General features: G+C 35.3%; 1 protein-coding gene across 1 annotated transcript in view; it reads left to right on the forward strand.

The window, feature by feature from the left end:
- Positions 1-9,814, forward strand: part of LOC140155972 (trafficking protein particle complex subunit 11-like) — a 43,245-nt gene extending 33,431 nt beyond the window's left edge. Inside the window, exons 23-28 of the mRNA XM_072179013.1 lie at positions 821-928; positions 3,067-3,118; positions 4,054-4,162; positions 4,673-4,898; positions 5,347-5,514; positions 8,319-9,814. Of these exons, the coding sequence (XP_072035114.1) occupies positions 821-928; positions 3,067-3,118; positions 4,054-4,162; positions 4,673-4,898; positions 5,347-5,514; positions 8,319-8,354 (699 nt within the window). The 3' untranslated portion in view covers positions 8,355-9,814. The remainder of the gene's footprint in view (positions 1-820; positions 929-3,066; positions 3,119-4,053; positions 4,163-4,672; positions 4,899-5,346; positions 5,515-8,318) is intronic.
- The last annotated feature ends 15,840 nt before the right edge of the window (positions 9,815-25,654 follow it).

Here is a 25,654-nt window from a genome sequence, read left to right on the forward strand (position 1 = left end):
GCAAGTATAAATGTCATTGATATTTATCTGAAATTCTGTAAAAGTGGACATTTTCATGGTATATTAATTTTCACACAACACCGCAACCGCGAAAAATAAACACACATGAATATGTTCTTTTAATTTAATGTATCGGTCTATGTAAGAAAACTCAAAATCGCAAAATTAAAAACAAGAAATGTAGTTCAAACTCGGCAAAGCAACAATCACATTTTTGTCCTGTGCTACTGGTGAATGACTGCTGTATGACCTTTACTTCTTGAGAATGTCCTTTTTTGTCCTTTTGGAAAGTGTTTCTAGAAATAAAGTGTCATCAATTTTGGAATGTTCTTGGGCCCCTCCTATAAATCCTTACAGTCTTGTATGTATTTACAATGCAGATGTTGTGGGGTGGGTACTGGTTATGTATGGGGAATCAAAGGTGACATTAAGGAGGTTAAGGTCAAGGGTTATTTAGGGTTCACGTGAGGTAAACCTGGAAAAAATCAGCAAAAATACTTTGTAAGTTGACCCACTAATTTGCTTTGGCTTCATCACAATTTATCACTGATTCATACTGTACTCCTTTATCAAAGCAGCCAATCTGTAAAGCATTTTGTAAATGTAATATCTTATGTTATTTTAATTTCTTGTAGCTAGTAGTATGGTTAGTATATGTGAATTGAATAAGCAGTTCAAGTTTTTTGCACTGGGAATATATTTGTTGTCTGCCCCAACAAAGTAAATCTTGATTTTTGTTGTTTTAAATTTAAATTACATTCCATGTGGACTACTCAGTGGTTTACAACTAAGGTTGCTTTCTTTGTTTTTGTCGTATTAGTTTGAACCTATCGATCATGTGAATGCGGAGGAGACCTTCTTACTATTGACTGACATCAAATGTACATCTCCATGGCAGATTGACCTTGACAATAGTGAGCTCACTTTGGTACGTATATATTTACTTTAAAGAAATGTCAGGTCAGATAAGAATAGCTGTACATTATATTAACCAAATAAATCAAGAGCAAATTGAACTGCAGACCATTATGATCTATGATTGAATATAATAGGAGAGAACTTTTTTTTTGTATTTCTACCTTTCCATTTATTTGTGTGAGTGAGATGCACTATAGAATGCATCCTTGATAGGGATGTGTAATAGAATGACACTGCCTTCATGAGTTAAGACAAGACCCAAGGAAATTGGTCTGTTATTAACAAACTGTATTGATTAGGTAATAAAGAAAGGAAGGGATCAAGGAAGGGTATGCAGGGAATTAGATGGGACCTTGAAATACAATGTAATGAGTTAGCAATGACTCTATGTGATAGTCAAGCTATTACATCTGATGTGTAGCCTTGCTCTATGGCTGATGATAATGATGCCTTGTATGGCTCCATAATGTATTGTAAATGACGTAATTTCATTCATATGCACTCCATTTGATATCATGGCTTTGCAACACCAAACATAAGGTAATGAATGATACCCCTACACTATCACCTACCCAAAAAGGGATTTTTTTTTTCTATCTTTTCATTTCTATCTTTCAATTATGTAAAACCTGTCTTGCATATTTCTTGTATTAATAATTATATTATACTATTGGAAAAGGAAGGGTGCCTCTAATGGATAATTAGATACAGTGAATATGGTATCAGGCCCACAGCACAAAATGCCTATATCAATCTGGAGGATGTCGAAAATGTCTGCTCAGTATTCTTGTACACCAGTCAGGTCTATGTTATTCAGTAGTCCATCAGAAAAAATAAATAAAAATGGTATCACAGATTTGAGTCAAGTCTACAGTGAGGTAGCTTGGACATACTTGAAGTATTTCTAAATTGAAAAAGACAGATTTGACGGGATCTTGATGACAGTAGAGACATTTAGCAAATGTAGATATTTATGTAATGCTAACAGGCATAATGAGTCATTACTCGCTCAAATTAATTCTGAGAAAGAATCAAAACCTGTCTGCAATTTGTTCTGTATTATATTGTTTTCTGTTGTATTAAAATAATCATATCTTGGGAATGAAAGTATAATTTCGATCAAATGTCCAGCGACTTGTATTCTGTAAACTTGGCTAGAATATAAAATTAAAAAAAGGATATTTTATTTGCTTGACAATTAACTGATTTCTGCTTAGTCATATTGCATAATATTAATGTGACTATGAGTAATTTTGATCTTTTGAATTAATCAATATTTGCAGGTTTTATATGGATGTTGACAGCCTTTCTTCTTCTTTTTTTCCGAAAAAAGATTGCTTCAAATGCATTGATGAGTAATTGACTAAATTCAATTAGCATATGGTCAATTTGGCCATATTAAATTAAGATATTTCAACTGAACAATCAAATGTCTCCATGTTGCAAATGGCAATGCATTTTGATAATGCTAGCAGGAATGTTTTTGTTATTTATTATTATTATTATTATTATTATTATTATTATTATTGTTATTATTATTGTTATTGTTATTATTCAGCATATGCTCTCACTAAAATGAATATATATTGTGCATTCTTGATCATGTATATTGTGAATCTTATGATATGTGCAATAGATATGCATACGACACAGCCAATTCAAAATCATATTGTGGGTAGATTTTAGTACATTTTTAATATAAAGAAAGAAAGAGAGAAAAAATAATTAATTAATATTACCATAAGTCATTAATTGTAGTAATTGTAGTTTCTTTGAGTGTATATTAAAATCTATGCAAACAAAACCACTCATTGTCAGGTTTTCATTGTGCATATGCGTGCATCCATGATATTTGATATTGTGTGTTTGCATGCTGATTCTTTTGTGGTTGGAGCGCCACACTCCCAGTAAAAGTGATGTTTTTTAATGGCAATTATATTATAATTGCACCAATTACCTTCAATTAATGCCCCCTCCCCTGCAATGATCACCTAATGATGTGTATACAACTATACATGTACCTGGGAGATGAATTTTGTTTAATATTTCCTCAAAAGGATGTTTCTGTTCTGTTTTATTTTGTTGTATTCATTTGTGGAGTTGATATGAATAATGTGTCAGTTTTATTTTGTGTTTTATTATTTGCAGTCTGGACAAGTTACAGCTGGAAATGGAAGTCTTCAGTCTCAAATCAAAAATGGTGAGCGACTGACTATTGTAGATATCAAATTAAAGTATTTACTTTAAATAGCATCCATCCGTTTATTGTGAGCCTTTCATCTGTGACATTATCTGTAGCATTTTGTATGTAATACTGTATAGTGCACTGTAGCAGGATTATTGAATCTATTATACCCTTGTGGCCTTTTGCAAAGTTATTTTTAAGTAAGTTCCATGCAACCTGTCATGTTATTTTGAAAATACCATTTGATTGATGCACTCACACCAACCTTTTTAATATTGTAGATAATGCTAAAGGTATACTGCAGTCTACATTAAATAAATCTTGCATAACTATAGAATAACATCATATGCACTCTGTGATTTGGGTTTAGGATTAATTAAGGTTAGGATACTGGGTATTCTAGTCACTTTCACCCACTAACCACCTATGAAATGCACCCTTAATGTTGTATCACCCAGAACCAATTTTGCACCCCTAAATGGCGTAACACATACAAAAAAATGACATCAACAAGGAAATGTGCTAATTTGATACCCTAATTATCTTTTCTTATTGTAAACTTCAAAACATGCTGTAGGAAACACAAAGCATATCAAGATATTTTTTACAATGCAAGAGAAATCACCAGAGAATTTTTTTTTTTTTTTTCAGTTTACATCAAAATCGCCCAATAATAGTGTAAACCAACCCTAAGTGTTGAGGGGATTTGGCTGCTAAAGACCCCTAAATGTTTCTACGTTCTGAAAAAAGTACCATTTTTTTCAAAAAGATGTTGACACCATACATGTAGTGTGGTGAAAAGATATCCCTTTTAGATGGATTTAGGACGTGGGTACGTAACAAAATTTGCAGTGAGTGACTGAGTGATCCTCCCATCCTACAAATTATGTTTTACTATAACATTTTTGTTTGTTCATGTACTTATATTGACATTCATTGTTTCCATCTAGTGTCATTGAAAGAGAGTGAGCATGCAGGTGAATGTCTGTGTCTACAGGCTCCTGTTAAGCATCAGAGTGGGCTGATATCATTGGGGAGTTATACCTTGGAATGGAGAAGGTAAGATTACACAATCTCATCTAGGGGCAAATATCTGTATCTATCATTCATTTCATGCAACTGTGGAGCAGGTGACTGCAAAGTTTCTCCAAGCACCACAATCCATAATAGGTAGTGAAGCAATAGCATCTGGTTGTAAATTGTTGTAGGTATCCCCAACAGTTTCTCTATATAAGTCTCTGTTTGCCATGTGATGGCATAAAGAGCTCCTTTTTACAGAGCTCCTCCACTGGATATGTCAGCGGAAACAAAGTTGATGCTACCTTGCTAGGTTGATGAGAGGGTTGGTGTCAGTCATAGCACAGATTCGGACATTGCTCACTCAGTCAAGGCACTGTACATTATACCATTCAAATATTGCTGGAAGTGCACAATGTACTTGGCATAAGAGTTATTGCTACATTATTTTGCAAACTATTCTCACATCAAATTGTTATCATATTTTCTTTTAAAAATCTGTGTTGTGTGTTCATATATATCACTCTCTCTTTATTTCCTGTCACCTCCTAGGAAAGCCTTTGCATCCAGCCTACCATTAGTGAAGACAATACTACCATTGCCAGAGGTGACCCTACAAGAGGTGCCTATGTCCATAGATACCAACATCCCAGCATTTGGCCTGGTTCGTTCACCCCTGCCGGTCACATTCACCATTCATAATCGCACTGGTATTGTTCAGACAGTAGAGGCAAATGTGGAGCCCAGTGAAGCCTTCATGTTTTCTGGACACAAACAGGTAGCTAATTCTGTGTGTCTGTTCAAGTTTCTGTCTGTCTCTCACCGTGGTCTGGATGGACCAATCTTCAAAAAATGCAGAAGACACCACTTGGATTACTTTCGACATCTTGTATCTATGTTGTGTACAAAATAATGTCAAAAACAAAAAAAAAAACTTTTGTATTTCAATGCTGTTTTCTTAACCCTGACAAAATAATCAGCCTTGAATTTAAGAACTGTTTTGATTGGCTACAAAGAGGGCTATATTGTGTGTTTAACCACTCTAGTCAGTAGGGCTGAAGGGTATTAGGCATAAAATTGCTGAAAAGTCTTTAAAATCTTAAATAATTAACCAGCTGTAAAGAAAGGCAACAGTTCATAAGGTGTTGAAACAAGTATAATTTGAGCTTCCAGTGTGTAACATGGAGATACCATCTTACCTGATATTTTTGTTGTTCTTCTTACAGGTGTTTTTCCGTATCCTACCGTCTAACAGTGAATGTCTCTCCTACAACCTGTACCCTCTGCTACCAGGCTATGTACGATTACCCAAGCTTCATCTGAGTACACCATGTGCTCCAACTATGACTCAAGATGTAGCTGACAAAATGATGCCATCTCACATCTATATTAAGGTAAAAGTCTACCCAGTCCCAAAATGAACAAGCTTAGGGATGGGGGCTAAATACCACAGAGTGCGAAATCTATGAGGTACAGGGGTGTATTTGAGTGGTGCATTTTTAATCAACTTCATTAAAGAGAGATGTTACCACAGACTATTACAGAGTCCAGACATGAGAATTATGAGATTTAAACCTTTCAGTTTTTTTGTTCAGGTTTGTCCATGAGTTCATTCTCATGCCTATACATTCACAAACAGGTTAAGTCCCAGCATCAGCTGTTAATGAGGGCCAGTTGGTCCATGAAGTGTGACAAACGAAACTGCTATGCACATAACATGTATTTTTAGGATCTTTCGCGTAAGCACCAAGACACGCAATGCTCTATCGCATATACATGAAGACACAAAAGGCTGGTGTGATTGTTAGACATGATTTGCAATATACAAAGTATGGGGACTTAGGCTGTTTGCTAATAGTCTGTAGTCTGTGGATGTTGCATTCCAACCATGGACCTCCCAGCAACTGGGGACCATCCCTGCACTCATAATATGTTAGAATGTTTGGGGTGTGTGTTTGTTCAAGTGCTAACTCTTTTTGTATTTGTGAGTGTGTGTTAATGTAAGTAATTAATAAATAATTGTCCTCAACAAATTGTGGAACCATATTCAATAGCCATTGCATATTTCACTCGGGCCTCTTTTCTTAAATTTCTAAAATTGATATGTTGAATCTGTTTGCAACACCGAAATTAGAGTTATTTATGTTCCTGTTTATGTTAAAACACTACAAACCAATTACCACCAAATCTTGTGTTAATTACTTTCATAAGCATGGTGCTGGTCAAATATATATGTAATATACACCTGCAGCTGTGGACCCATGTCCAATTGGGAACCATCCATATCCTTTTTGTAACATGAACTAGACAAGTAACACTGTCTAAAAGCATTGGAGCCATATCATTATGTCTGTGCAAGAACTTTTGACTTAAGAGATTTTGCAAGAGAAGCATTTTTTGTTTCAATTTTGTTTACTTATTTATTGTTTTTTAACTTTTTAATTATCTGATTAAAATTTAATTAATTGCTTGTAAGACTTGTAAAATAACTTCTGCCCCCCCCCCCCGGTTCATTTAGAATTGGGTAAATGAATCATAAAAGTACTCCGTCCTTCGCAGGGGACGTTAAGCCATCAGTGGACCATTCTCTCTATTAAAGGAGGTCTGCAATGTCCACAATTGCTTGTATAATACATTTGCCAGATGTGTCCTCTATTGTATGTTAGTTATACCATCCACAGTTAATAGTTAAATTTTCATATTTATACACACACAAAAAATGATTTCAAGATGTCCACATTTTCACAGTCCTAAACTGTGTCCATGTTTGAAGGCGATTACAGATGAGGTGTGTTTAAAAATGAATACCCAAAAGATGTGTTGATATACAACAGATAGCGCTTACACTGTCCTGTGCACTGGCATTTTGCATTGAAAATATGTAGGTGTGTGTTAGTGATGTGTGGGTGTTAGCACATGTGTCTATGTATAGCATACAGTAGTAGCAAAATAATAGAAGTATGATGTGCTTGCTCATCATTGTGCATTATGCACGGCTGGCCGAAGGCATCCTTTTATGTTGCAGACAATGGCCTATTGTGTGCTATTGTATGAATTCTATTCACTTAATTTCATATGAGGAAATAAATTGAAGGACAAGGCCACACTGGACAAATGAATTATTTATGTTGCTTTGATTTAGCTCTATTCCTTTTAGATATTAGCAAGGAAATTTCAACATCTTATTTTTAAGGCCTTAAATAAACTCTGTTTTAACCCTTTGATGCTAATATGCAGAGACATCCAGAAATTTCTGGATTTCTGGAAACTGGTCTTATTTACAAAAAATCTAGAAAAGTGGAACAAGCGTTTCGGAAATTTGAGGCTTTAGAAGATGATCACTGGTAAAAATAAGATTTTGGGAAGTACAACTCAGACAAAACTAGAAATTACAGACCTATAAAACAATAAGTAAATAAATTGATTATTTGTTATTGAAAGAGGAATTTTACAGAATGGAAACAATCTCAATTGGATAGATTTTCAGGGAGTGTAGTGCTGGTGATCTTGATTGAGCTAAACTGTACATATTGTATCATCAATAGTGACTTCATCTCCTCAACCCTAATGCCACTATACCCGTGCTGTATAACATGGATTATAGAGCAACTTGAGATTACTGGTCACCACCCCAACCATGGATAACCCAATATCTTGATCAAAACTCGATTAAACCTAATCCTAATAAGTTAACAGTATTAACAAATACACCATCAGTTATCACAGTAAAGGTACTGTAATAATCGACAATGTGCTTATAGAAATACTACAACTTATTATGAATTCCTGTCGAAAAAGCCTTGACCTAACCCTAACTTGAAAACCTAAACCTAATCATAATCTCTCAGGGTGGCAACAGTTATTCTAAAGTCTTGCCAGATTTGAAACCATGGTGAAAATATCCCCCTTTATTATTGCTAGAAATGCTTATTATTATAAACCTACCTATTCTTGTATAAACACCACACACAATAGACAAGTTATTCAAGATTCATTTAATCATAGCGTAAAAGTAAATTCAATTCAGTAAATTCATATTATCAGATGGACAAATAATTCAATTTTCTTTGCATTGGTGCAATATTTGATATGATTATACAAAGTAACATATTTTATTTGATGTTATCACTATTTTGTTCTTCATATTTGAATACTTTGAAGGTGAGGCATCTTATTTTTGCTTGTTTTTGTTTTTCAGCCTCTTGGAAAGGAATTGATTTTGGATAAGCAGTGAAGACAGTCAGTCGTCTCTATCATATGCATAGACTCAATCTTGAAATTTACAGCAAGTTGGACAGGAAGGCTTAATGGAAACTATTGTATACATGCATAATGCATTTATATAGAAAGAGAAAGGGTTTATGAATATAGAATAAAGGGATGTTTATTTCATTCTTGTAAAAGAATAGTACTCTGTGGTAATTTTAACGCCATACAAACCCATACTATTGAGGTCTAACAGCCCTGAAATTTGGAATATTTAGATGGACGGTGAATGCTACAGCAGTTATGTTGGGCTACTCTATTGCAAGTTCACACTCTCAGGTGCTAGATTTTGGAAATATCTACCACAGTGGGAGCATGAATTTCAAATGGAATTAGCACATTAACCATCTCTATTTGAAACCCACCCTTCACTCTGAAGAAGATTCAGGTTGAATTTTATCAGAGGGTGTATAAAATTCAAGTTGAGCTAACTCAACTGTGTTCATTCATTTGAAATTCATACTCTCCCTGTGGAAGGTATTTCTAACATCTTCCATAGGGGGTGTATGAATTTCAACTGGAATAGCCCATGGATTTTCAGCAGAGTAGCCGAGCTAGCAGTGGATTGTACTCAGTTAGCCCAATTTCAAGTCAACAGAAAAGACACACATTCTTGCAATGGAATCACCCAATTGGGTGGATGATCACTTGATTTACAACACTTATTGTTGAATAAAATGGAAATGGCAAGTTGAAATTTGTACCTGTACAACCAAATAAGTGATACTTTACCCAATAACGAATCTGAATCTGAATGATGATAGGTCATAGATAGCATTGGTTTAATCCTTGTGATCAGGCAAGTAATTTGGTATTTCTTTCAAGAAGATAGGAGCATTTGACTTTTTATACCTGTTACAATACAATACAACTGAAATTTATAAAAAAAAATGTTATCCAAAATGGCTCCATGTCTTAAAATCAATATTGGACTTGTACTTCATGTGTAGAAATTCTCATGCTTCTACTAGGAAGTGCACAATGGTTCCCATTCTGGGAGCTTATCAGCTAGCTGTACCAAGAGATTTTGAGGAAAATGTATAAATTTTGTGAAAATTATTGGCTGCAAATATTATGGTTCTTTTCAAATCTCAAAAATATTGTGCTTTTGAGTAATCCTGGCACAGTGTTGCAATAATGATGATGAGTGTCCTTGTAATTAGAGTAACTTGGGAAGTAAACATTATTTCAATAGCTCTCATGTTTGATTTCATTATTGGTAATCTGCCATGATGTGATGTGTACTTCATGGCATTGTGGTAAAGGGGCTAGGCACTGGAGAGTAGCACTGAAGAGTATTATATATTATAATAAGATGTTCAATTGTTCATGGTTGAAGTTAGGACTTGGATGTGTAATGGACACAGTGTTCGAAATATGCCTCAAAAAGTTAGAGGCCAGCCGGGCTTGACCTTAAAAAGACTAGATGCCAGTCAGAAAAGTTACGCCAGGCAAAAAGTTACAGGCCAATGGCGGCTGACCAGCCCTATTTCAACGCTGAATGGACAGTGTTAGATGGCTGGTTTATGTGATCACCACATACAGACAAATAGCATACGACATGTATCCCTTGTATTATTCTGACTACAGAGGGCGACATACCAATTTGTTTACAGTGCAAAGTTGTTTTGTCTCAGTCACTAGTCTCGCTTGTCTAATCAAGTAAGGTGCTTTGTGTGGTAGAAGGGGACTGTTTATATTAATCTGTGATTCAGCACTATGCAGAAGTCACAATACTATCATGGTTTACAAGTCGGAATGTGAATGCTTACCTAGACTGGGTGTGTAATGGAATGAATTCGCTACTTACATAGTTCCGCCATTATCACTATGTGCCGGGAGAGCCTCAAACTGGCAGCATACATGAATGGGAATTGAACCAGTCACACAACATTCTGTATAAGGTTACGTAATTCTTCCTTTCGTGTATGCTGCCAGTTTGAGGCTCTCCCCGCACATAGTGCATAATGGCGGAACCGTGCAAGTAGCGAATACAATGGGCTGTTACACCAACATTAATGAGTGAAATCAAGCTAGTTTTGGTCCGTTCAATAACTAGTATGCTTTCACTTAGCACTGTGTTTTCTTTGTAGATACAAGCAATTACTTCTAGTCCAAACAAGGCTGTGTTTTCATTAAAAACTGTCACACTTGTAATGGAATTGTCAAATGCATGCAAAGATTATTTTAAAGCAATTGATTTTGCCTTGGTATATCTGTGTGTAAATTTGCCTGCATAATGATTTGGATTGTATGGGTGGTTGGGTAAATTAGATATCTGATTTGTCAGACTAGTAGGAAGTCAGCCCTGTGATAATAATATCATAGCTAGAAATTGAGATTTGCCGATTGAGTAAAATGTTCCATCCTAAATTGGACTTAGAAAGTCTGGGTTTTTTTAATTTGATCTCCTTCCAAAATTGATCAAATGATTTCTAGCTACATGATACACCCACCCACTGGTTCCACTTGGGTGTTGAGGCACCAACATATAATGTCTATGAGGTGAAACCTAACATCCCTCAAATGCTGCAGAAGTACAAGTATTTTCAGAAACAATGTACTTTTGATTTTGTTTCTTCCCTGAAATGTCAAATTATTTTTGTAATGTCATGGCAAGATTAATTTATCAGTGCATTCAATAGGTGTTTTACTGGTCAGCCACTTTATTAAGCAAAAAAGGAGTTGTCTCTCAACCTGCAGGTTTTCTTTTTACAGTTTTTTTTTTATTATCAAAAGAATGACAGAGGCAAAAGAAAAATAGCAAAATACAAGAAAAATTGGTCTATGGTACTTAGTTTGTTTTTCTGACACTAAAAAAGTATAGCACATCTAGGGACAACCCTTTTGGGGAATCTTAACATGTGTGCTTTATTAATCATGTATTTTCCATCTGATCAGATAAGGTTGTACAAGGCATATCAGTATTTTTAGTAGTGTATGATAAACAGAGATTTAAAACAGTTCTCAACCAATATTTGACTTACTTGATATTCATCCCACATTCATGGGATTTCATCAGAAAGTGCGGTGGAGCGGTAAACACCTATTCAAGTACAAAAATAGTGCACTTTTGCTGTTTCCTTGATTATTTTTAAATCTCTGAAATGTCAAATTGCTTTAGTAATACCAGATTAATTTGTCAGTGCATTCAATAGGTATTTTACTGATCAGCCACTTTATTATTATCTATTTATTTTATATACACCCACATTCCACTTGAGTGAGAGCAGTGTTGAGGTATCAACCACGCAATGTCCAGGGGCTATTTACCCCTCTTACTCAAGAGACACTGGTGGATGAATCAAATGAAATAATAGATAATATCATGTGTATTTGAATCAAGTATTCTTCCATCTTATTTGATAAGTTCTTCACCAGAGTTAGTTAAAGCTTGCGAGTTTATTACTCCAAATTCTGGAAAAATCCAATACTAATTGTTTTGGATTATCAATATTATCCTGTTTTGCCAAGTAAAACATAGATCTATCCTATTCTGTTAGTTGGAACTAAGTGGCAGCAAAGTCTAAGTGGCCAATATGTAGGAATAAGGGCCAAAAACATGTGTTTTAGTAGGTATATCACCTCAAAAATAATCGCAGCAGAAACGCGTTATTTAATGTTCCTACATTATTAAGCTTTATTAAAGCATCAAAAATAAAAAAACAGAATTGAAATCGGTCAATGCATTGTGATGTAATGTCAATTTAAAGATGCTCGTAGATGGAATGAAATCCTGCCACAAATGGCTGTAATGACAAAATTGGCACATTTCGAGATTTTGAAGGTTTATTTGGACGCTTGCTTGGAAAAACAGCGTTAATTTAAATAGCACATGTTAAATGCCTATCTTTCCTGACTTAGTTACAGAAAACAAAATTAAAAAATCCATCATTGAATAATTATAATAAATTAATCAAATATACTATTTTAGCCATTTCGCCAATCTGCAGACAAATTAAATCTCAAAAAATGACTAAGTTCAGCTTATTAATATGCAAAATTGATGCCAATAGAAAACCGTACATGATATAAAGGTGCGGTTTTTTTGCACACATATGTATACAAAGTTCTTTCAATTGATGACAAAAATACACAAAAAGTAATTAATTATGCAAATTAGGTAATTACAGCTAATTATGTATTTATGATATTATTATGCAAATTAGGCATGAGTAATTTTGGGGTTTTTTTTTCAATATTTAATGAACGTCTGTTCATTCATCATAAATCTTTTAAGTATGATCCTGTTATGAGGTTGAATAAATGAACTGCAGTTAATTATTTAAAAACAATACAAAAAAATTAAAAGTTTGACATTTTGACGGTGTCTGGAATATAATTTTCATTTTTACTATAAACATAGTATGTGTCACCATTACTCAAAGCCAAGTCCGAAAAGTAAAAATTAAAATTCAGTTGCAATGAGACTTTAAATTAACATTTTGTCATCTGGATTAACATGGGAGGATAATCGGTAAAATGAACAGCAATTTTAATTTACCGCGTATACAAAAATAGTATGGCCTTGGACACACACAATGGCTTAGAGCTATTGTGGTTTGGAAACTTACTCCCTAAAAAAACATTGATTAATGTTTTGCTTCAACTGGTTTTAGGAAAGTGTTTCATTTGTTGTCGACGGAATTAATTTACATGCTAAGAAAGATTAGTATTTCAGCTAAATGGTGGTAGTTCCTTTACTTCAGTAGGCCTATATTTACTGATTTATGAGCGATCTTCAAAAATCCATAAAAACAGGCAGTAGTTCTTAAACAAAACAATTTTTAATTTGGGGGACCTGATGGTAGCCTCGGGAAGGCTTCACACACCATATATTAAAAATTCAAACAATTTGGATAAATGAAGCATATGAAGAAATTCATTTATCGACATGGATGTTTTCTAAAATTGGCCAAATTTGAAGCGCGCCCTTTTCAATTCACTGTTATGCTTGCATGCACAGTGTAGCAGAATTATTGTGCAGCCACTGTGACATACCTAGTTTTAGGCTGTTTTTTGTAAGTTGTGACAATCACCCAGAACGATTTGAGCAAAGTCTAATATCAGTCTATGCACTGTAATTTTTAGCAAACACATTTTCTGTTTTATTTTATAACCATTTTTTTAATTAACATAAAATAGTAAGATTAAGGGCAGTATATCTTGGCCTATACTCGGGATCCGGAATACTTCTATTTGTGCCAAGTCTTTGAATTTTGTTACTGCAATTGCAACCAAACATCCTAACATATTTAACCCAAATATAAAAAGCAATTAATTCCAACTAAGGGAATACGGTATGTTTCATTTGGCAAAACAAAATCATATTTCATTAACAAAATCATAACTCAAAAGTTAACCTCAAGTTGTAGATGAGTTTTTGTACCCAACACATTCCAAGGTCATTATCCGAGTGTATAATCATATTGGGGGTTAAAGAACTGTGTACTGATAGATGAGAATAATTTGGATCCTAATGATGATGGTGAAGCCTGGATTGACCAGATTGGAAATCCGCGTTTCCCATGAACACAGCAGGCCAGACCATGGCCAGAGAGTATTATGAGTAGGTTTATTTCACTTTGAAGGCATGCATAGTCTTGTAAATATGGGCCAACTTTCCCCTGGGCCATCTAATATATATACTTGATCTTGATGTGGTAGCTGCACAAATCGCCCCAGTAGTGGCTGTTGACGTGCAGTTCCGCACCATGCATTACTTGGTGTTACTGGTGGCGTCCTGCAGCATAGTCTTGAAGCACTGATACCATGAATTAGTATGACTACAACTGGTATCTACTGGTCAGTTTATACTCTGATTTCCACATGTGTTTTCAAACTGGCACAATCATTTAAACATTTTTCTTAAAACTATATTTCTGAAAACAGTACAAGTGTATCTTCATATGAAACATATATGAATGGCGGCTATGATGATAAAATAAATATTTATTAGCAATCGAGATAAAATGTGTAAATGTCTAAATAAATGTTAAACTTACACTGTATGTAACATTAACAGAGTATCAATAAACAATATGTCTCAACGGATGTGCGTGCGACTTGCATTGTATTCTTGTGCCATGTTTTAAGGTGTGTTGAAGGTTAAGTGTAGATGATATTCAAATTTTCAGACTTTTTGCAGACGACAGCTCTGTGGATTTGGAGTAAAAGACAAGACTTGGAGAATACGAAAGGGATATTTCAAAAGTACAGTTTTTAAAGCCGAATGCCAAGAATTGAGGCTATATTACTTACTAAAGAAATGAACAACAGTAGTACCCAAAATCTATATTTATATATTTTGCCGCCAGCCTATTTGATCCTGCAGTGCTTTTGCCATGTAGTCGATTTCCTTCAAACTAAAACCAAACTTCCATCGTATACACTACAAATGTTCGAAGGACTCGCTGAAATGTAGATAAGATTTTTCTTGCAACTGACAATTCAGAATGATAATGTACATAATTTCTGTGGATTAGAGGTTTTTGATGGCACTCGGAGGTTTAGATTCGGAGGCAAGTATGGATGATTTTGATATCGCGCTTCCGTTTACAATCGATGATGCACAACCAAATTGCCATTTTCCCTTCAAAGCGTCTATCAATTTCATTTCATTCGGAATAACCTAGCTTTCTTACAAAAAATTGCCCAGAAATCAGCCATTACCTTCGTTTGATAATCTTCACAATTCACACCAGCAATAAGAAATTAATAACGGTACATGCATATATGATCAGCATTTCTCGTCAACCTTCTAATATAGTTAATACAATTTGCAATATGTATGAAGATTTTTTGACTGTTCTTAAGGAAAAAAGCTAATTTAATTTTCATATCTTTATTTTGTTTTCATAGCTACCTATTTTTAGATGCGGCTATTGATGCTATAACAAAGCGTAAGCAAAAAGAAATATAATTACAGGACCAGAAAGCTGCATTGTGTTTTTATATGAGCACAGTAGAGTAGTCGAGGAGACTATACCAAAACGCTATGCACAATTTATTTCCATTTTCCTAAAAATAACACGTTCGTTCGTTCATGACAATTCACAATTGCGTGAAGAAACTTAACATTAAACCTTGCCCTTTAACGTATTCTTTGCATGCTTTACGAACCCATCAATATATCTTTTTTTAAATGACACGGTGAAGCTGTGATGTAACTTCTCAAGACTTTGTAACTGCTGGTGACCATTAACAAATTATGGTAATTACGTTAAACAAAAGGGAAATTACGAATCGCATTTTTATAAGGAAGCGTGCTGTCAGGTCAACTCTGTATGGAGGCAACATAAGAAATGTCCAATTGTATTCTTCGACCTACAAACCACGATCAAATTGCGGCTAACGAAAAGCATTGACAGATCTATTCAGGTCGATTCCTTTCAAGTCTGTCGTCAACTATATTGGCATCAGTCCACTTCAACACTTAAAAAAAGAAAAAAAAAGAAGCAAAATACGATAGCTAAAATAATTTGTTCAAGAATAATTTCAGGTCAGTAATCAGCGACAATTAGGCAATGACAATACGGTTAGGACGTACAGCAGTAAAAACCAACTTGAAATGGACTGTAAGAAATTATACTCATTATAGATGAACAACTGCAGACTTCAACAGAGACCCGTCACAGGCATGCAATGAAATAGTCAAGCTAAGCTGCAAAGTTTTTTGATCCTCTGAAATAAAAAAAAGATATAATAAATAAGTAAAGAATCTCAAACGCCTGCAAACTGAATTTTCTATTCATAGCAAAGAGTGAACAGTAAACCAACTCAAATGTTATAATAAAACTAGACAATATAATATTAGCGAGCTAAAATCAGAGTGATTTGAATAGTTGCACGGACGTTTATTGCAAGCTCTCTATAAACGAAATCCCGGCCGGTGCACAACCCAACTGAAAAAAAACAACAAGAACGTGCACCGACATTGGATTCGAACCCACGAGCTTCCGTTTACTAATTGGACGTCATTGATGCGTCCGACTATAGACGGACGTTCGTTAGTTCGAATCCGTGCAGGTGCATTTCCTTGATTTTCAGTTGGGTGTGTGCACGCAGATACCGTTCGGGCTTTCGTTTATGTTGTCTAGTTTAATTGAAACATTTTGGGTTACTCTTTCCTGTAAAATATATTCATGCAGGTATCTCTTGTAGCGAGCAATCGTTCCCCATCGTATTTATTTGTTCTTGTGCAGGATGCGTAACCCATTACCTCCTTTATGTATTGCATATTATTATGTATATACATATATGCAAAGATTATTTGGTAAAGGTGAAGAATTCTCGGAAAATTTGGAAAGACAAGCAACCAAACACACACAAAAACATCAACGTGAAATGCTTTTAACAGATTGAACATTAGGCCCTATATACAAATCTTTGTTCATCGTGAATTGTAAAAGCTGTTTACAATTACTTGAATGACTTAAAACTGTTTTAAATTTTAAACAAATGTATGGTTTTTCTTTATAGTATTACCGTTACAAAGTATGGGCTACCCAGGAAAAAAGCTTGTTTGAAAGCTCAAACTTGTATTATTTGTTATATAAATGTGCATGCAACCTATATATTTAGCTGTATGCGTTGCCAACTCGCCGGTTTAACTATACCAATGGTTGTCCGGCGTCGAGGGCCAGAAAGTTTTAAACCCTCGGGGCTGAAACACATTTTGTGTGGTCTTGAAAGTACAAGATTTTTTGTATAATTATACAAATAGCCGCGAGGTTTAATAATATAAACCGAAAACCAAATACAAGTTTAAGCATGTGTAGAAAATTGTTCCAAAATATCGCGTGTAAATTTGCCCTCAAGAAATAAAGGAGCTATAATGAATTGACTACAGGGTGTGGACAATTCGTAAAAGTACTTTGAAAGATTTCTTGTGTATTTCTCAGTGCGTGTATGCCAGTAAATGGTGTATTATGTGATTACGGTATTGCCATTGCGAGAACGCTTTATCAATGTGTTGTTATTTTGTTAAATTAACAGTCATCAGTGACTTACGCTATATCTCTGGATAAAAAGTAGAGAATTTAAATGATCTTATATAATATACTCGTGAATTGTCAACATTTGTTCAGGTATTCGTGACATAAACGGTCACATTCTGTTCTGTAAACAATACTAAACATTCATCAAGTCATCCCTCTTTTTTATATTTCCCAATATAAACATAAAATTTAGCAAATATATCCAGTAAATTGCCAAGAAAGAATCAAATATTATGTTTATTCTCTGATACATGCACATGCGAGAAAGACCCGCGTTTGTCCGGTCTGCCGTTGCGGTCTTGAATGCATTGCGCTTTCTGTAGTTTTACATAAAACAACTTACATTGATATTTTTTCTTCAACAAATACCAAATGCAACGTCAGAAATATAGAGAAAATAGCAATTTGGCTTTCATTCAGAATTTAATTTTTTACTCGTCAAAGTGTTATTGAAATTCTTTAATTGAAAAAACAAAACACACACAATTACAAGAATGATGGCACTGCAGGAAAACCAATAACGCTTGAGGTAGCAGGCCGTTTCGAAATATACGCTATCAAATAGACGTGCAAAATGAACATTCGTAAAAAAAGTGTGATTTCAACGAAATTATTTTAACGTTATAGAAAAATGCAGCAAAAAAACACAAGAATTGAGGTAGCATCAAGTCTTTGCAAAGTATGTACGTTCTAAAATAGGTCTGTAATAAACATTTAAACTAATTTGTAATTTTAATGTATTTAATGATTTCGACTAGATGTAACTTATGACAAAATACAACAGAACATACGCAGCTTTGTAGAATAATTATATTTAAATCTAAAATTAGATTTTGCGCATGAGAAAAGATAAAATCGTTAAACTGTATTGCCGCCACAACGAACTTCATATGTAAAGGTCATTGGCGCACTATGGTTGCGTAAAAATGTTCAAACAAAAATTCAAGTGATTTTTGTTACATGGTAGTAGTGTTGCCATTTGTATCGGTATTGGTGCTGAGTAAAAGTAATAATTGCACGGCTGGTTTCGTTCATTCAATAGCGTGGAGGTCATGATGGTGTGTTCAATGCAATGCACTGCGTCCTCTTGCGACAGATGCTGATACGGGCATGTGCTATCTACTGAAGATTGCACCTTGACACGTTATAGCCTTATTATGTGAAATACGTCCGGGTCTTTATGATGAGTGTGCACTTTTCTTATAAAGACATCTTTACACTTTTTGAAATTTAGCATCTCAATAAATAGAAGGTAATTTATATGAAATTAGATTATCGAAAGTGAATGTTAAAATATAGTCAATTAAACCTACGGCATAAATGATTCAAAAACACTTTGCTTTTGTTAAACATAAATACGTTATAATTGTCTCCCACCCGTGGACGACTGTCGTTTCTTCTTCGTCGTCTTGTTTTTCGGTGTCGTAATATTTTTCGTCTATTTCTTCTTTTTCTTTCTTTTTTGTCTTCTTCTTTGTCGCTGTCTTCTTCTTTTTAAACTCTTCTTAATGTCTTCTTTTCTTCTTCACAACCAACGAAGAAAGCCATCGGGGTAAATTTCACCGCACACGTAAAATTTACCATTCAATTCATTCCTCAGCTTGTTCACGCTTGGAAGATTTGCAAGCAAATAAACGTGGGTAAAATGCACTTTCTTTTGGCCCATTGGCTCACCTATTATGTACGGAGACCTCCTGTGGGTCCCGTTTGGAGCGTTCTCTTGCTGACTTTTCGTTCACCGTCTCCGTGGTGTCTGCGACTTTACCACTAACAATACACCAATAAAATCATTACGCTCGAATTGCCCACTCCGTATTGCAGAACCATATTCTCACAATATACAGTAAGTGATTGGAAACAATAAGGGACAGATATCCCCCTAGGGGTATTACATTTGACAAAATGTGTGCAGGCTCTCTCCATATGGAACCTGCATGCCCAGCTAGCTATAGGAAGGCTCGTTGTCAAATTTAGCACTAAATAACTTCGGCCAGCACACGGTACCTTTAGAACCTGAACTGGGAAATCTGGATCAAGTATAGTGAGTATCAACTCACGCCCTCCACTCGCATTAGCCAGGGAGCAAGGGGAAACTTTCCGTATAAGAGGCTTTGACCCCCCCCCCCTTGGTGGTCGTTCTGAATTTCTGATATTTAAGGTTTTCATGCATTTTTTGTACTTTTTAGCCCATTCTTAATGTTCCTGACCATTTTTGTTCAAGTTTGTCCCCCTTGAAAGTTGCCATGCCCCCTGCTCCCCTTACACCACTACATGTATCCGAAGGGTTGTTCAAATGCTGTGTGAACACTCAGGGTCCATGCAACTATGCATTCGTTGCCATCGACGCGACGCAACGCAAATATATGAGATTCAAATCATGATCCAAAAAGTGTCATGTGAATATACCCCGACTAATGAAAAACTAAATGCACTTTACTTCAACCATATACATTGTGATTGGGAATCAAACTGTAAGGGATTTGAAAGCGGGTAAAATAACTACAAGAAACGAAAGAGAATATAAGTAATAAAGAAACAAAGTGGTAAGCAGTGGTATAGGGTCTATCAGAACCCTGGGCAGAACTAGAGCACCAACAGACATTGATATGAACATACATATACACATATTCTCGACCATTTTCGGTATTTGTGTGACTAAAACATTAACCGAGCATCACTAATAATACTCTTGACTGGGCTTGCGGATGCGACGCACCCATGCCAATCTGATTAAAAATATCGTTGAAAATCAGTCCCTCTTTGAAGGAAAAAGTCACAAATGGTCTAATTTTGTAGTAAAAACGTTGAAATCGGCCCTTTTTGGAAGAAACATTTTAAGATTTCACAACATGTCAACTTTTTAGTCCGTCGCAACCCCCACCCCGCAAAAAAGAGCAATCTTGGTTTAAAAATGAGAATAAAGGTATTGTTTTTAGCCGCTGTCGTGCATCTATCGTTTCATATTATAACACGGGCGACATCATCAAAACTTGTTGTCGGCTTCGCCTCGTTGTTTTACTTAAAATAATGATGTCACCCGTGTTATATGAGACGATAGATGCACGACAGCGGCTAAAAACAATACCTTTATTCTCAAATTTGTCGATTTTGTCCCCCCTCCCTGAAATTCTCTTTGCCCCCCCCGAAAAAAAAAAATCCTGGTGCCGCCACTGTTACCCGAGCCCGGAATAGTTAGGGACCGATCGTTATTTACGGCAGGGGGGAATGGGCGTTTTGGAAAAAAATCCCCAATTTCAAACTTTTAAGTTTAAAACAATCCCTCCAGCCCTCCTCCTGGTTCAACGAAACATTTCGCGTCCCCAGGACCCCACCAAAAATTCGGATCCCCCTAACCCCCCCCGTAAATAACGATCGCTCCCTTGCGGTTACACGTTTGGCACAACTCGATATATCGTGGTGGATCGACCCGTTGACATAGCTGATCGCATGTCCATTTCACCTGCTTGTAATTGCTTCCCGCAAATTTGAAAATCGAACTATTTCACATAGAAAAGAGGATAGAGAACTGCATGGATAGTGGACACATGGCATATGCGACGATAAAATCATCGAATAATATATTCATTTTGCATTGAAAACCAGTCACAACTTCCAGTGACTGCAACATGTAAATCATGATTTTTTTCTCTCTTTTTTAAGATGTAAAGGTATATCAAAACTCCTCTTTTAAAGAAACACAATGCAGGCTCACTCATTTCAATATTATCTGCTTCTTCCGTAATTCTATTATGATAATACTTCACGTGCATGCGTCCTTTCATTATTTTAAAGGTCTATTCACTATCGTAAAAATCATCAAAACTCTAGGTTTTTGGTACTTTTGTCATTGACATAGACATGATAGATGTGCTAACATAGTCAGCTAGTGGTTCAGCCGAAAGTCATGTATATATAGTCACATGAATCTGTAAATTAGCTATTTACACACAGAATGGGGCTTCAACTTCTACAATTCTGCTGTTTTATTGGTTTTTTGCCAAATTTTTTATTTCAAAAATACCAAATGACAATTTGAATGCCTTCACTTTAGCAATTTATAAATAATTACATTTTTACACTTGCGCTGGGATCACTGAATGGGATCTTTTAAGGTAGCAGACAGGATCACTCAAACTGGGAAATTTTTTTTTGTATTGTATCTTGATAATGATAATGATGATAAATACATGATAAAAGTATATATTTTCAGAAAGGGATGCCATCTAGCACGGCAGATGTGTGCAAAAATGAGCAGTTTTTGAGAAAAGCACCAAATTTAATTTTCCATGGCAATTTTTTTCGGTCCACCATGACAACTTACCCTAAATATCGAAATTGACGTATTTGTAACCAAAGGGATAAATGAAAAGGATGAATTCGTTACCGGTACCCGACAAACATGTACAAACTGCTTGAATTTATAGCATGTTCGTATAATAGTCGCCCCATTAATCCATACATTTTCATTATAATAAAATAACCACAATCGCTGATATAATTTTGATGGCTTCATGATTCAATTATAGCAGACAGTATGTTTCTTTTAGACACGCAAAAGCTTCCACTTGATTTGATAAAACGATGTGTTTCCTTTTGCAATTTTCAATTTGGCTCCGCAAAATATTCTTCTATTTATGGTCAGTGCTCTGATCTTCAGCGTTGTACCTTTTGTGATGCATAAACATAATGCAAGTTAGTTTAAGAAAATGACGCTTTGGCGACGAAAATAGCAACACAGACCCAGATTTTGCGTTTTTGGTGATTTATTTTTGTATATCTTAATAATAATATGCATGATATGCGAGTCCTTTTTTGGTCAAAGTAGATTGATTTGGAATGAAATGCTTAGTAAAAAAAATTCAGATAATTGTCCAAATAAGTTTACTATTTTCAGTTGTTAATAAACACGTTCGTGTGTTTAAAAAGTGTTACACTTAAACATTTTGATTTGCGGTGTAGTGGGGGGGGGGTGCGTGGGGTGTGTCATTGGGTGTGTTGGTGTCGTATGCAGGGGTGTTCCATTTTACAACGTTATTTTGTGTGGCGTTCACAGTCAAGGAAAGTATACAGAAAGTCAATCAAGTGTTAACAAAGTCATAAAAAACAAATGAGAAGTTATTTTATTAACAAATGAGAAGTTATTTTATTTAAGTGAGCAAGTACCAGAAAGTATACATAAGTATACTGTAAAAAAGATCATACAAAAAGAAGTGGGAAATGGTGTATGGTGGGTGTACATGTAGACTATATGTAAAAATACAGGGTGTCCCAAAAAAGAGGCCCCTCATTGCGCCCTCTTTTTCTCCTATTTCTGAAAAGTTGATTAAATATATTTTGGTATGTAAAGAAACCTTTAATCGTTAGCTTTAATAAACCAAAACAATTATTTCAATCAGCTCACAACTTTTGAAGATATGCCCTTTTGAATAAAAGTACCCGTTTTTCCCTCTGTCCACGGATAGTAAACATAGTGAATGGGATGGCTTATACTGTGGAGTGGCCTGTACGATCACCAGACCTCACACCACTTGATTTTTTCCTTTGTGGCAAAATCCAAGATCTTCGCAAACGTATTACTGAATGCATTCGCAAGTATGCGGCGCACAAGGATGGTACGCAACGCAATTGAGGACCAGGGCTGAAACCTGTATTCGCCAAGGAGGCAACCAGGTAGAGGGCAGAGCAGCACAGTAAACTAAAGCCAAGAAAATCGCGGAATTCGGAGGTAAAGCGGAAAACGCATTTCTGAGAAAAAAATTTAAAAAATAAGCAAAAATGACCTAGAAAAAGGAAAAAAATACAATTGAAAAGAAATAAATAAAATAATAAATGAAATGGGTCTTCAAAATTCATCAAAATAAAGTAAAATCCGTCATAGATTTACCGTACAACGCCCCATTGCAGCCATGATACCCAATTACCCATCCCAACTTTGCAAATCTCAATGATCGTCACAAGATTCTTGTGAAATTTTATTATGTCAGAAATGTGCTAAAATTACAAAGCAGAGAAAAGCGGAATTTAGCATTTGTAAAGCAGAAAATTCTTGGCTTTACAGTAAACTCACTTCAGAAGAACCAAAGACAAACCAAACAGCATTTTAGGGCTTCCTTTTATCCTAAAAAGAGAAATGACCTATATTGTAAATAAAAAAGAAAGCAAGAAACAACAAAGTAAGAAAGTAAGAAACATAATAAAACAAAAAGGCATAAAATAACCAAGAAAAAATAAGTAATCGCAAGTAAAGCAAAAAAGTCCCATTCGGTATCCATTTTACCCACAAATTAATGACACTATTAACAAAATCCATTGCCCATAACCCACCGGTAAAGCCCATTCCATAAATAAAGTTATTTTACAAAGTTATCATTGAGGAATGTTTGATATTCATGCATGGTATGTGTACTCCTTTCAATCTTTGAAGTAGCCAAACCTTCTCTGTGGACAGAGTGAAAAACGGGTACATTTCTTTAAAAGAACATATCTTCAAAAGTTGTGAGCCGATTGGTATAATTGTTTTGGTTTATTAAAGCTAACAACTTAATGTTTCTTTACATACCAAATTATATTTGATCAACTTTTCAGAAATAGGAGAAAAAGAGGGCGCAATGGGGGGCCTCTTTTTTGGGACACCCTGTACATGTATGATGAGAAAAGGAGTCTCATAATAATCAACAATTATATAATATGATGAGCAAAAAAGTAAACAATTGGTATTGCCAGATATAATTACATTGGTGCCTGCCTATGAGCAAGGGGACAGCTGCCCCCTGTGAAAACATCGTGTCCCTGGGATGATGGCGCCGTCCTGATATTTAAGATTTTTAGGCATTTGTGGTGCTTTAGCCCATTTTTGTCAAACACCCTCATTGAAAGTTGTCTTTCCTCCTTTCGTGGAATGTGGGGGTGAGAGAGGAATATGCATAGTGCGGGGTATTTGGGTTGTAGGGTGTGTTATTGATAAACTTGATTTTTTAAATGTGTATGGGGTGTGTGACGTGAAATTGTATGGGGTGTAAGTGTGGGGGTGTTTAAGCAAATGCATATGTTTAGATCTAGCTGTAAGATGCATACGAACATATAAGTCATACATTTTCTTTCGTATAACACCTCTATCTGAATTAGACGCACTGAAATCACTGAAATGTGGTACTTTATCTACAGATGTCACAGCGTATTTGCAAGTGATGAAACTCTTACATATTTAGCCTTGCGCGGACCGGGCAGAGTTAAAAAGCTGTAAATCTTTAGTTTTATATTAATTGACGCTCTTGCTTGTGAAGAATTGTGGTGGATTTTAGTTTCTATGAAAGATTGATTCCTTGTAATTACTTCGTATAGGTAATGTTGAAAACCTACGCTTTAAAATGTTTTATATACAGGTAAAACTTCAGTTTGAACTGTAAACTTGTCAAAATGTAATTAACAATAAAATGACGAGTAATAAAAAGTCAATAAGATCAATTGTTTAAAAATATGTTGGGTGTGACAGACACCACCACAAAGATATCTTCATTTATGTCAAAAATGACTCCATGTTTTGTTTTGTGTTACTATACCGGTACCGTATTTTAACTAATTGCAGTTACATCTTAAAAATAATTTGCAGTGATAATGACATGCATAATGTATTCCGTAATGCTCATTAAGAAAGCTGCGAGTTTGTCACTTCCTCATAAATTTATGATATGAAGTATACCATCTCACCATGTCACCCCGCTCCCAAAAACTTCAAATGAAATAAACCTTATATAGGCGAAAATTACCCAGTACGTCTTTCTTTTTTTATTTGAACTGTTCGTGCACGCTATTATTTATATCTCTTGTACAAGTAAATCTGTAAGTTACTTGGCAAGAAATTATTCAACCTCGCTAAGGAACGACGGCATTCGCCACTTGCACGGTTCCGCCATTATGCACTATATGCGGGAGAGCCTCGAACTGGCAGCATACATGAAAGGAAGAATTACGTAACCTTACACAGAATGTTATATGACTGGTTCAATTCCCATTCATGTATGCTGCCAGTTCGAGGCTCTCCCGCACATAGTGTATAATGGCGGAACCGTGCAAGTGGCGAAACAATCTCTATTATATCCCACTATCCAGTTCCAGTGAAATCAGACTTTTCGATAGAAACAATGAATTTATCTTAGGCCAATTGAAACAAAGTACACAAATTAAAATGAGTGTTTCTTATAATGGGTGACCAGTAAACTTGTCATTTTCTGCAAGGGACTGAGGTATGCCAAATTGTTGTTTTGTTTTT

Source organism: Amphiura filiformis, chromosome 6, assembly GCF_039555335.1.
Source record: "Amphiura filiformis chromosome 6, Afil_fr2py, whole genome shotgun sequence".
Classification (NCBI taxonomy): domain Eukaryota; kingdom Metazoa; phylum Echinodermata; class Ophiuroidea; order Amphilepidida; family Amphiuridae; genus Amphiura; species Amphiura filiformis.